At 42.5% G+C, this 14,179-nt stretch overlaps 1 protein-coding gene across 4 annotated transcripts in view; it reads left to right on the top strand.

The window, feature by feature from the left end:
* The window catches only part of PAX5 (paired box 5), a 182,381-nt gene that overhangs the window by 122,046 nt on the left and 46,156 nt on the right, over positions 1–14,179 (top strand). For all 4 annotated transcript variants that reach the window (XM_068927385.1, XM_068927384.1, XM_068927386.1 and 1 more), the window contains one exon: positions 6,428–6,529. In XM_068927385.1, coding sequence (XP_068783486.1) covers positions 6,428–6,529 — 102 coding nt within the window. The remainder of the gene's footprint in view (positions 1–6,427; positions 6,530–14,179) is intronic.

The raw sequence follows: 14,179 nt of genomic DNA, 5'->3' as shown, positions 1-14,179 counted from the left end.
AGATGGCGTTTGTGCCTTCCCCTTCTGTATTGCTCCTGTTTATATTAATAATCATAAACTGCTACAGGGGCAGCCACATGCCAGCTGGAGGGACTGCTTTGGCCAGTAGGTTCCTTGGACTTGGATGTGAAATATGTTTTAAATGTAACATTGCCTTGCATACTGCAGCCCTTGTAATCCATCAGACTCACAGCATCTGACTGAAGAAGTGGTGATTTTTTTTCTCTATTGGAGAAACAGAACAGCCAGGACTTATATAGAAAATGTGGCTTGTCTTTAGCAATATTGAAAACTTAAAATGGACTCCTGAGGATCCATCCTGGTGAGGGAGGATTTTCTAGTCATCTTGAATTCAGGTCTGTTCTGCTCTGCATCTTTGCTTTTCAAAGGAGGGGTTAATTAATTATATGTTGTATTAAAATTCTGTGGAAAGGGATGCAGAGTGCAGACGATCCTATACTTACACTTCTTTGTCCAAGTTTCATTTCTGGGATTGTTATTACTTTCATCCTATCCCCATCTATCTATCTTAAACCTGTCTCTGGCTTAATTGCAGCCTTGATCAGCTGTGGAACTTCCCTGTCTAGTTTGTAGAAATACAATATTATGACAAAGTGATTTGCTGTGTGACACCAGCAGCACTCCAGACTCATAAGGCTGTAGCCCTTACCCTCAGCAACACACCTGGCGGCCATAGTTTCTCCTAGGCTTCTAAAATATTTGGAATCAAGCTGAAATGTTGAAGTCCGAATCTTCTAGGCTTCGCAGCCTTGATCTGGGATATCCAAGATAGTAAAAGCTAAAGCTTGGAGTTTGACTCTTCTTGTAAGGTGGAACTGTCGATGACAAAGGTAAGGACTGTCTACACAGGAGACAGAACTTATTCAGATCTAGGCCATGATGAGGGAAAAGGCATCCTTCCTAGCCTAGGATCACTATCAATCTCATCACTTCTTTCTCTATCAGCCTTGCCTTATTTTGCCTTCAGTTACTTAAATAAGGAGTATCATGCGTGTATCATGTGTATTTTAAAAACAAAACTCCTCGAGCAAACCAAGTAACAACCTTTGACCGAGACAAAGCCCTATCTTGGACATTGCTTTCCTCACCTGCATTGCATTGAGGACTGAATGAGTCAATTTGCAACGCCGTGGCAGCTATTAGTCACGTGACTGAATGCAAGCCTCAAGGTGCTTTGCAATGGCATGTGGGAGCTCAGCAAGGCAACCTGAAGAAAATGGCAGAACAAAGGAGAAATAAGGGCTTCCTGCAGGCAGAAATAGCAAGAGAGCCAGCTAGCCAGGATGCCTACAATGCGGTGTGTTGCCATGAATATTCATCCTCAGAGATAACGTAGATAGAGTTATTTTATGGCTCTCAAGACTCTCTCTTTTGCCAGGAAGGTCAAAAGCAGTTAGTTATCTGCAAAATGTAAACAGGTATTTGTCAGCTAATCAATTATCCAGGTTAGTCACTAGTCCTGTTTCCAATAGAAAAGAGTGAGCTGTATATGCTCCCTCTGTCACTGACAATGACATACTGTCAGCCCTGTTCACTGTGACACAAGGTTATCTTCCCATCCCCAGTGAGGATGGTGAGCTGCATGAACTGTCTGCTGATGTTTTAAACTGTGGTATTATAAACTCCACAGGCTTCCACAATCTGTTTTACATTGCTTTGTTATTGGATTTATTGAGCTGATAGAGATGGAGCCTTAGTACTCGGAATTCTTTGTTCTGATCTTTCCTCTCATGTTCACTCTAAATTTTAAGGAAAAAGAAATACTGGAGTTTCAGTTAGCAGTGGTACTCGCTTCACAGTGCAGGAGTGATTGATCGCTGGTGGCAAATGGGTTATCACTTACTTCAGCCATTTTTTTACCCATTAATCTGGTATAAAATTGACAGAATGCAGATCACATGAAAATTACAGGTAATTGTTTTCTTTACATTAAATTTTTAATTGCACTACAGATGAGCTGTGACCGCCCATGGGTAGGAGGTGCATCCTGACTTGTGTCATGCCATCCTATTGGCATACTGGACTGCAGGTCAGCAGATATCACTGAAGTTACAAGTCCTGCTGGGCTTTCACTTTGCAAAAGTGAAAGCTGAGAATTAAGTAGTGAATTGCTGCTGAGAGAGGTGAATTACACTGAATCCTTCTAGGTTTAGTTGCTCTTCCTCTCCCATAAAAGGCGAGCTAATTTCTCCAGCTTCACACTGCCCTCAGACTTCCAGGGACAAGGGGGTTTAAGTGAAGTGTACCTGTTGTCCGGTACTATGAGAAAGCCAAGAACCCTGGCTCTGCTCTGTTTTATTTTGAGCTATGTTTTTCTAGTTGCAGCAGCAAAAAGCTCTACCATCCAGAAAAGTGCTTGCCATTTTGCCATCAACGTGTATAAGTGTCTGAAGGGGGAGTGTCAAGAGGATGGGGCCAGATTCTTCTCCGTGGTGCCCAGTGACAGGACAAGAGGCACCGGGCAGAAACTGAACCACAGGAAGTTCCACCTAAACCTGAGAAAAAACGTCTTCACTGTGAGGGTGACAGAGCATTGGACCAGGTTGCCCAGAGAGGTGGTGGAGTCTCCTTCGCTGGAGATATTGAAAACCCGTCTGGATGTGATCCTGGGCAAGATGCTCTAGAGGTTGCTGCTTGAGCAGGGCGGTTGGACCACGTGATCTCCAGAGGTCCCTTCCAACCTAAACCATTCTGTGATTCTGTGATTTTACAAATATGAAACCAATACAGTATCTCTATCTCACCTCAGTGAGACCTTCAAAAGAGATAAGTGATCAACACATTAGCAACATGGCAGGTGGTTACCAACAGCACCTGCCTGGCAGAAAGGTCATTTCTGATTGTTGGACTGATGTAACACCTGACCTCACTGAGGGACTCCAAAATGCTGGGTACATCTCCATGGCATATTGTATTATTATTACTGTGATAACATGCTATCTATAGGAATCCCAATGTTTTTTGTTGTGAACAGAGGCACCAAAGCAAATATCAAACTGTTTCTGATACACTCCTTAGTCAAGTGATAGCTGCTTACTGTGAGTGGTAGGAGTAAAGTTTTTTTCCTGTGATCAAATTTAAGCAGATCACAGACACTTTTGTGTTCTCTAGACTGTAGAGATGACATAAACAGACTTTAATGTTGTATGGGAGGCAGGGAAAAAGGGCAATGATAGGGGGAGAACATTTTAATCTAAAAGTCATTTTCTGTGTGAATGTAATAATTAGATTCATTATATCCTTCCATAAGGGATCTTGCTTCCCTTTAAAAATGGAGTGAAAATCAATCAATTGTTTTGAACCTTAAATTCTTTCAGGATGTGGGTGCACAACAAATATTCTGTAGGGAGGGCTGGAGGAGTACTGCAAACATCCTGATTATTTGGTACAGAGTGCAAGGAAGGCGAAGTATATGCTTAGGTATCATTGCGGACACACAATCTTGGAATTGCTACATACAGATCCCTTTCATTTGATGGGAGGGGATGCTGAGGGGTAGCAGCCTTTGTGATAAAGACCCAGGAGGGGTGAATAGCACTTTGCAATATCCCTTTTTACATTTCATCAAATGATGTTTAATTTCTTTGATAATGAAAATAGAATTTTAAAATTTAATCTTAGGTTAATTCAAAATGCAACCAGTATTCAAAATTTCTGCAACCAACAAATTTAAAAAATTATTTTGACTCATGTGAATATGTTTAATTTCAACCAGACGTTTCGACCTCTTGAAACTCTTAAAACTTTAAAAACGCTTCAAATTAAACTTCTAATCAAAGCATTTCAATATGACAATGTGTAGATTTCTTTTTGTTAGTGTCACTAAAATCAACAAAGTCTTACAGTATGTCTTTTTCATCTGAAACATCATATTCTGATGAAGAACCCTTCACTCAAAGTAATTTGTCTGATTCTGTTAGGGACTGGTCCTAGTTTTGAAGACTGCAGTCCTTGCTGGGCCTTTTGTGCACTGTGTCCTTGTTTCTGTCTTAGCTTGTCAGGCTTTTGGTGGATGAGTTCCACTTCAGTCCTTACCTCTTGGATTTTCTTATCCAATCTAGATGGCGTTGACTACTATATGTGGGGTGCTCGCCTTGATACAAGGAGGAACAGGCCAAGTGCATGGCACAGCATACCATCCGACAGAGTCCAACAGAGGGCAAAGTCATTGACCCCATTGTCCTGTGCAGAACCTGCTGAGTATGTCCTCAGGCACATGTTGCTGTTAGGGGAGGCAGAACAGCCTTAAATGCCCATCTAAGAACAAATAACACAGAAATGGACAGCTGGAATAAAGAAACTATACGGGAAAACTACTGTCTCCCTTTTTGAAGCCATGACTATCTGGCAGGCTTAAGCAAGCTGATGAGAAGAAATCCTGAATTGCATTGATGATTATATTCCTACCATGACATCTGTGTAGGAGGTGGAGCTGGGCTACAGGCATCTCGAATCCTGCTGGCCAGAACCCAAGAAGTCACTGCCATGTGCTGTGTATTACATTCAGAGCTCATGTACAGGGGCACTACAGTGACAGCAAAAGTGATACTATGCCAATAACATGTGCAATCTTCACTTCCATAATCCTGATGTGGATACACACAGGTTTGAGAGGTGGAGGCACCAAGGCAGCAAGTGCATAGTTAGGATAGGAGAACAGGAGCTCTCTCCTGCATTTGCCAGAGGGAAACAGAAGCAGGTGAAACCCTGTACAGGAGTCTTTTCTTTCGTCTGACCAGAGATGAAGCTCACAGTTGAAGCATGTACTTAGCTTTTTAGACCATAATAGGCTAGGCTATGCCACTGTCTTTGACTCTGCAATTTGGCTGGAGTGGCTAAATCTATGCTGTGAGGGTCTTCTCAGTTCTCCTACGCTTGTGGTCTTCCTCACCTTTGGACCAAAAGGTGCAAAATGTACTGGTGGAAATCAGGCCTAGCCTAGCCCCTTGTGGATACTTACTACCTCGCAGGCTGGCTTACACAGCCAGAAGTACCACCTTTCACCAGCATGGAGACTCAGATTTTCAGATAACAAAGTCATGGCATGAGCAAAGTATGTGGTACACACTACTACAGGGTAGCAGTGAGTATGTCCAGCTAAAGGTCCTTCTTGGTCTCGCTTATACATTACCCTATGTAAGAGTGAACTTTGAAAGCAACTTATACGTGAAGAAATTTATCCAGGCATGCAATGGTCATCCAGGAGAAGGCCGTGAGTTAAATCCAGGACCCCACTCTTTAATGAAAGGCTATTAATGTTGGATTCTTCCCAGTGGGATTTACAGATTTATCCATTTTTTTCTGCTAGATTTCTTGTGAAAGTCTGAAGTGACAAACCACAACAGATAATGGTTTCCCAGAAATCCTGCTGCATCTGCTGCAGGCTGTGAACAGGGTTATCCTCGGGGTCTGAACTGTGGGAGGCATGGTCTGGACTTCTGTAATGTGTCTTGTAAGCTATTTTATTTGTAGCTCTTGGCTTTGTTTAGCAGGCAGCTATGTGTCCTGGTTAGTGTTGAAGACTGTGTGTCTGAAGAGAGGGGCCTAGGAGGACTCCTCAGTTCTCTGGTCAAGGTGCATGCCCCGATCACATCCAAATTATGAATTAGAGTGAGATAAAGAGGCAGGCTTATTTCTGTGGAAAGACTGTGGGGACTGCGTTGGGGCGCTTACACCAGAAGGAAGTTGAAGAACAGTCTGGTCAAGTTTGGATGATGGGACAACCAGGAGCCCTGGTAAACAGAAAAGCTAGCTTTTAAGAGTTTAAGTCTCACGGGAAAAATGGGAAATGTCAGTCTTATTCCTTGAATAAAATTACAGGTTCTGAGGTCTAAGTAAAAAAATTTTTATCAGGCTGTAACTCTGTGATGCTGTTTCTCCTTCTTCTGGGGACACAACAAACTATTTTCTAAATTGACTTCAGGTCCCAATTTCTGTTAATGCTATCTTTAATAATAGATGAAAATAATGTCCTGCACTTAATTCAGAAGACCTTTTCAAACCATCACTCTTGTGCATCGGAGAGCTGATTTTCTACAGAGCTTTCTAGTAAAATCCCATTAAAGTCAGTGTCATTTCCCATTTTTCTGTTTCTGACTTTACAAGCCTGAGCATCAGAGAAACTTGGGAATAGGGAAGGAACAGCTAGAGTTCAAACTAGTGTGTTTTTCTGTCTGCAGAGCTCTATTCTTCCTCTTTCTGTCTCTCATTTTGTCAGAGCTTTATGGCAGCTTATAGAAAAAGGGAAATTGTCTCTCCTTTCCCTGCCAAGCTAAAAATCCCACTTTGGTATTCACAATGCAGTTATGACAAATGCACGGCTGTGTTCTGAGTGTTTGGGGAGATGTAAAACCATGCTTAGTTGTTGTGCATGCTCACATGGTGATTTGTTGGTTTGATTTCTCAGGTCGTGAATTGGCAAGCACAACCCTCCCAGGATACCCTCCTCACGTCCCCCCTGCTGGACAGGGCAGCTACTCCGCTCCAACACTGACAGGAATGGTGCCTGGTGAGTTTTCAAAAAGGGAAAAAAAGACAGCATTTCAGAAAGAAAGCTTAGCACTTTGTAAATGCTCTGCACCAATGTCAGCACAAGATAGAAATTACTATGATGAAAAGAGAAGAGGAGATGTAAAGCACTCTTAAGTAAAGAAAGACTGGACTCCCCACCGCTAAACATAATCTGACATTTTGACTACCAAAGCAAATTATTTATCCTGGGATGCTGAAAAAGCCTCCAGCCTCCTTGTTTGAAGCTTGGGGATACTTTCATTTTGGACTGTGCCAGGCTTTCCCCTTTTATCACAGGCATTGGTGTAACCCACCTCTTTTCTCTGAATGTGTTGTGTCTCTCTGTGCCATGTCTCAGTTGTGAGGTTACTGGGAATTGGTTGCGAAATATCATCTGACCTTCAATGTCTTAAATCATGGCAATCCAGAGTACTCCTGGGAGATGCTGAATTTTTATCAGGATACTTCCATTTATTTATGTACTTCTGTTATTTTCGTCTCCCTTTTGATACCTGCAGTGAAAAATACAAGGTGGCAAATGCTGGCAGGTGGGAAATGCTTCCTTGTGCTGCCAGTCAAAGGTGAGATTACCTGGTTCTCTAAGCAGGGAGAAAGAGGTCTGCATGAACATTATTATATAATCTGTGTGGTTACGATGAACTATGGATCTGTAAGTGATCCTTGATCAGATGATGACATCGTGATGCTGGTAAAGAACAACTGGTGGGTGTGCACTAGTGGGAGGACTAGAGTTGTACTGACCCTTACCTGAGCACTGGATGTCAGATCCTGTTGGGAATCAGTACACTTCCTTCAATTTGAAAGAACTATGAGGATATGTCCCTAAGCTCTGTGTCCTTTGATATGAACTTGACAGACACAGCTGTTTACCTGAGAAAGAAGTATTCTGAGTGTGTATATATATATATATATATATATATATATATAGGCCCCCCTATTTTTATATATGTATATAAATCATGCATCTAGCTTCTAATATTACGTCATTTGAAAAGTAATCATAACTAGAGGATTTGCTTTCATTCCACTGGTACTTTCCAGGACTTTAAGGATATTTGAACAAGACTGTTTGGATTCAGCAAGGTTAGACAGCTATTGAAAAAAAAACCACACATACACACACAAAACGTGGAATTTCTTATCTAATTGTATGGCTCCAGGAGCTGGTGATTTAGAAAAAATGTACTAAGAAAGTAGGAACTGATGGTACTGATTTGATGTCTAGGCTCTTTCAGGATTAGTCTTTGTTATCAGTCTTGATTGTATTTTGTAAATTGTGTTCTACCAGATTGTTCAGGAATTAAGAAAAGATCAGTTTTTTTAAGTGTGTATTAGAGTTAGAAACTAGCTATACATATTAGGTTATGGGGAAATCAATTTTTACTTGCAAAATGTCATCTGGAAAGGAGCTGTTGTAAGGATTCTAGATGCAGTTTATATGAAGTAGAAATAAAAAGTGAACACCTGAAAGCAAGATTTATTTGAAAAGAATTCAAGGTTTGATTGTTGTTTTGCTCTCTCTTTCTCACAGACACACACATATACGTACTTACTGGTAAACTTTTGCAGATCAAACCCTCAGTTAGATTTGTCTTACTTCAGTGCTGTTGTCAACTGCTTATATTAGCTTAAGATTTGAGTTTGCATTCACTTTGTAGCAGGATTGCTATAGAAGATTAAGAAGATTAAGAACACCAACATCAGTTAGTCAGTCACATCAATTTTAGGTTGATGATGAAGGATGAATGCATAAGGATTCTATCACTGAATTTGCTGTTACACAAACATTTTTGAACAGCAGCAAAGCACATGGGTGACTAGGGCAAGCTGTGATAAATAACTCTCCTTTGATAAGATATGAACCTGATGCAGATGCTAACTGCGTGTTGGACACATAGAGTTAGCTTTTTTTTTTTTTTTAATTCCTCTAAACTCCTGATTCCTTCCAAGACTTCAGCTGATCCTGTCGTAGTATTGCCAGAAGTATCTCTAGTGTCAGCTCCTCTAAAGCAAACTCTCCATATCTTCTGGAAGAAGCTGCTGGCTGATTTGCCAGGGATTGGCAATCCCTGCTCCTGGACAAGGCACTTCTACTGAACCTCCGCTGACAGCCCAGGTCTTTTGTGTCTAGCAAAGGAAGCTGTCCTTGATTTGGTGGAGGACAAATACTGAAAGCTTTGCACAAAGGCTTTGTCACACATGGCAAGTCCTGTAACATGCCATCCTGAACAGGCCCAGTCTTGGAAACTGTGATTCCTATGACTATGACAAATCTACGCCTTTTACTCTGAAGTCTTCTCCTGTGTAGCTGTCGTGAAGGCAAAACACTTTCAAGTACAAAACTGGGTCATAGCTAGTTCCCAGACAAGAAGTAAGAAAGGGATGGCTTTGGCAAGGCCTATTGTTCAGAATGTGCTGCACACTTTTGGAAATCAGGGCCACATAAGCAACCAGAAATGTTCAAGGTTATTAATGTCAGTTTGCAGTTACAGCTGATAACTAGGTAGGGTGCAGAATGGCAAAAGCATTATTAGTGTGAAGCCTTGAAATACCTAAAATGTCCACGCACACTCTTACCAAGTCTCTTTACCCTTATCAGCTTTGCAGAGGTGAGTCAGGCATCCTGCCCCCTCAATTTCCCACCTCTTTTTGTCCAACCTGCAGCTAACTCAGCTTGCTGATGCTTTGTGCTGCTTCCTTGTTTAAGGCTTGGGTGAAGTGCCAGCTGAGGATGAATGCTGGGATGTCAGGAGCACAAGGGAAGGTCAGACCTCCTCTGGGACCTGAGCCAGGTCACTTATACTTGGAAGTTTAAAAAAAGCTTGAGTGGATTTGATACATAATGCCCAGTGAAGATGACTATTTAGAGGCTTTTAAAAACCCTGTGGCAATCTCACCTTCTTTCAGAGCTCCTTTCATTGAAAAGCTGTTTGTGAACCCCAGTCCCTTTCCTAGTTAAGGGGAATACTTGGTCTTCCTTCTTTCTTGAGGTGCTGGAGAATAAACACATGAGAGGTCGCAAAGTGTTCAGGAATACCTGACAGAGTGGCAGGGCAGAACCGTAAAAACATAGGGCTTGGCATAGCTCTGCAAGAGGAAATATAGTGAGGATTCAGTGATATGGACTCATTTGAGCTGATTTTCCTGGGTAATGGATTTTATTTTTAACTACACATAGACTTGTGTGACCCATTATATTGAATAACTGCACTGTTCCCCTCACTGGTTCCTTTAATAACAACCTTCTGCTCCAGCTAGTGTGAAGGTCAGCTACAATTCCTTTAGGTTGTTCTTCTCATTTAAGTGAGAATTTGCTAACTAGCATCCAAAATACCTTCTCGTTCCCTACTTGCCTCTTGTCATTTGCAGGACTAGTTTCAGAGGCATGCTGGGAAAAGCACTGCAGCCTCTTATGTGTTGGCTCAGAAGTCGCTGGCAGATAAAGTCTTGTGCTAGAGGCATGTTTGTGTTCTGAAATGGCCTAAAATACATGCAGACAGAATGTTTATTTTACCAATTCTCAGGGATTCACTTCGCAACCTGCCACTTCCTTGTCACTTCCCAGACCCTCTGCTAAAAATGAGCATTCCTGATAAGACATGTAATTGTTAGCCATGAATTACTGCTTGTAATTAAGTAACTGCGTGAGTTAAGTGTTTAGAGACATGGGATAAATGTATACATGATAAGATATACATGATATTTTGTTGCATGCTTGTTTCACTTGACGTTGTTTGTGCTACTGCAAATAATCAGGTCCCCAGCAACATTGTTGATATTTGTAAGGAATCCATGCATACAGGGCAAAGGAAACCTTCTTGCTCCTTGGAAGTTTCCAGCTGGGAATAGGACCCATGTGGATTCTGCTTCTTGCTCTGTTCTTACCTCTTCTCCAGCTTCTGTGCTTTTCCATCCGAACAGGAAAGGCTTCTTCCCTACTCCCACCAACTCTACAGTCCTTCTCTTGCTCTCCAACAAGCCAGGTTGCACCCATGAACATGATCTCACTACATCTTTGTGCCTGGCAGAAAAACCCTGGCACATGCTCTTAGATTTCCTCCCTTTCTTCTTTGCAAAATCTGGGCCTTAAAGCATCAACAGGGAATTTCCTTTTTCATGTGGCTCATGAACAGCTATCTCAGCCCAGAGAATGAATTAATCAATTTTCTCTGAGGAAACAAAAAAGCAAACACATCACTTCATTTTCAGTCCAGACTGTTACAAAATGAGAGCGAGTAACACTTGAGACTCCTACATGCACTGCTCCGCTGCAGGTTACTGGCAAAATTTGTACTAACTGCTCCTTTTCAACGGCTATCATTTCTAGAAAAGAGACCACTGAAGAGCTATCCAAGAGGCACATGGGCACTCAGCCGACACAAAAGGCAGGGCTAACAGGAACAGAACATGCATCTATGGCAGTGGCTGAGGTGCTTAGAGCAGCTGGACTGGAGTTACATATTTACAGCCCAGGCATCTAGATCCCTAGACTTGGAAATGCCAGCCATTTGAGACTTAGACTAGTGGTTTGTTGTTCATCACACTGTAACACTGCTTAGTTTAATTTTATTAGTATTCCCATCTTCAAAGCCTTGTGGTTTCCAGTTAACAGGTTTTGAAGAAAGTGAGATTTCCTTCTTGGTAAACTGACCACTTTATAGGACAAGTTCAAATAACACAGTTTTTCAGATGCTCTAACTGGTCAATAGCCTTTGACTTGTTCTAAGGCACCACTAAGTTCTTCAGTGTGCCTACAACATGCTGCACTGCCCCCTGAATGAGGACTCCTAGCAGAAACTGTTCTGCATTTGTGTTCTAGTAGCTGAGTATTAGCACAGCTCAGCACCTCTACATCCAGGAATTACAGCTCTGTTACTCAAATCTGTATAACTCATTTCTCTCTTCCTGGAAGACAGAGGATAATGTTTCTCCACCCCTGAAAAGCAAATTAGGATCAATAGCTGAAAACTACTGAAATCACTTGGATGTCTGGTAATGATTTCAAAAGATGCTGGTTTGAACTGTACGATATTCTGGTCTAATGGGTAAGACCAACTGTGAGTATTTCATGAACACCACAGTTCTGTGAAGTCTACTCAGCAAGAACAAAAGGAGTAAGTAACAAAGCTGCAGCCTCCCCACCCAGTTCACTGGCTTCACTCTTTCAAGAAGCACTGCTGGCTTTGGTCCTTGATACAGCTGAAATCAGTGTCAATAGAACTTCAGGCCACCATAAAATATTAAATAATACTTTTGCACCTTTTGCCATGCTGTGCAGAAAGAACACATTTTTTCCTGCTCATTACAAATATTGTACACTATAACCTGACCAACAGAAAACAGTCAGGGGTATTGAATTCTTCAAAGTAGCACATGCTATTTACATTACAGCAGGAACCTACCATTGAGAATATGAAATCTGCCTTGTACTTACCCTCCTGTACACTTACGTCTCATGTGAAAGCACTGGAGGTTGTATGGGTGATTTCGTAAAAAGTGCGTCTTTCTTGTTCCAGATAGCAGGCTTTGAGAAAATGCTTGTAAATTGCTGAACAAAGGAAACGTGGGCCTGGTGCTGAATGGGAGGTGTGTGAATCAGTGAGAGCACAAGCATATACGGCTGAGGTACTTAATGCCTTTTTTGTTTCAGTCTTCACCAGCAAGGTCTCCCAGGCCTCTATGTTTAAAGACGGGGTTTAAGGAGGAGATGAGTTACCAGCCATGGAAGAAGCTTGAGTCAGGGATTCAAGAACATGACCCAGAGTAGTTCATGGGACTAGAAGGGTCCATTCAAAGATACTGTGGGAGGTGGGCAATACCACAGCAAGGCTTCTTTTCATCATATTTGAAAAGCCATGGAGATTGGGGGATGCATCTGGTGAATGGATGGAGGATGATGGAGGAAGGCACCCATTTCAAAAAGGTGAAAAAACAATTCAAGGAACTGCAAACTGGTCAGCCTCACTTCAGCCCCGAGGAAAGTCATGAAATCAGTCCTCCTGGAGTACGTTTTTGTGTGCTTGAAGGAGAATATCAGCAACAGTCAGCATGTATTCATCAAATGTAAACCATGCCGGACCAACCTGATTGTCTTCTGTGATAAAACGGCAGGATTTGTGGACTAGAGGGGAGCAGTCCTCCCTAGTGACTAGCGGAGTCACTTACCTCAGCTTTAGCAAGGCTTTTGACGCTATCTCTCACAATATTCTTGTATCCGAGTTAAATAGATACAAGAATATATGGTATAGACAGATAGACAACTTGATGGGCAAATGACTGGTTGGATGATTGAGCTGAGAGGCTCAGGGTCAATGGGTTATGGTCTAGCTGGATGCCAGTAACAAACAGAGTACTGCAGGGGTCAATCCTGGGATCTTTCCTGCTTGACATCTTTATCAATGGCCTGGAGGAGGCAATGGAGCACACTCTTTTCAAGTTTGCAGATTGTATGAAAATGTGGGGTGCTGTCAATATGCCTGAGGTCACTTCCAACCTGAATTATCTGATCATCCTATGATGCTATGTTTTGATTGTAACACTACTGAAAATATAGCACAGAATCAGAAATTCATATGATTCTGTCTGATATTATTAACAGAGATGAAGTCAATAAGCTGTTAAAAAGAGGAAAATAGATTTTCCTCTGGAAATCAGTTATACTAGTAGCCCATGCAGAGCACACAAATGTGATAACTCTGCCTTAGAATGGAAGTACCATTAAATAAGATAATAGCTCACACACAGAGGCAGTTATGGCATAGGATAGTGTCCAATATTTATAAAGAGACCTTGAGAAGTTGCCCTCCACATTTCTTCTTCTGCTTTTGGCCATAGTCTCACCCATCTCCAGTCCAAGCAGCCTGCTGCTCCTGGGCTCACTCAGCCAGCTTTCTGTATGTTCCTGTACTTTGTGCCTGAACCAATGTGGGTCAGCTATTCCTTTGGAAGGTCAGAAAGGAGGGTCAGACATAAAATGAGCAACTTGATGTAAGTGACTTGACTGTTCCTGCATTTATCTGAGGCAGGGAAAAAGCTGGAAACTGGTGATCTCTCGTAGAAGGAGAAAGGCTCTTGCTCCTCCTCAAGAGTTGCCTTTGAAGAGCAAGTTTAGCGCCCTCCAAGCTGAGGAGGAGCTGGGCATGGCTCCCAGGGAGGCAACTGGCCTGGCAGACCATGTACCATGCAGGAACCCCCGGAAGAAGTGGCGAGTGATTGTTGTGGGTGACGGCCTGCGGCAGGGGACAAAGGCACCTGTCTGCCGACCTGACTTCCTGTCCAGAGAGGTTTGTTGCCTGCCAGCGGCTCCAAGAACAGATGTCCTGGAAAGACTGCCAAGGCTTGTCCATGCATCGGACTACTACCCTCTGCTGATCTTCCATGTGGGTGCTAACGACACGAAAGGCAAACTGGAAACCATCCAACAGGACTTCAGAGCCCTGGGAATGGTGGTCAAGGGTCTGGGAGCCCAGGTTGTTTTCTCCTCAATCTTGCCTGTGAGGGGAAAGGATGGGAGGAGGAGTAGACGAGTTTTCCAAGTTAACAGCTGGCTGTGCCGCTGGTGTTGGCAACAGGGCTTTGGTTTCTATGACCATGGGACCCTGTTTGAAGATCAACAGCTGATGGGGAG

This window comes from Struthio camelus, chromosome Z (genome assembly GCF_040807025.1).
Source record: "Struthio camelus isolate bStrCam1 chromosome Z, bStrCam1.hap1, whole genome shotgun sequence".
NCBI classification, from domain to species: Eukaryota; Metazoa; Chordata; class Aves; order Struthioniformes; family Struthionidae; genus Struthio; species Struthio camelus.
Note: the sequence above shows the minus strand (reverse complement) of the source record. Positions and strands in the feature narration are given on the sequence as shown.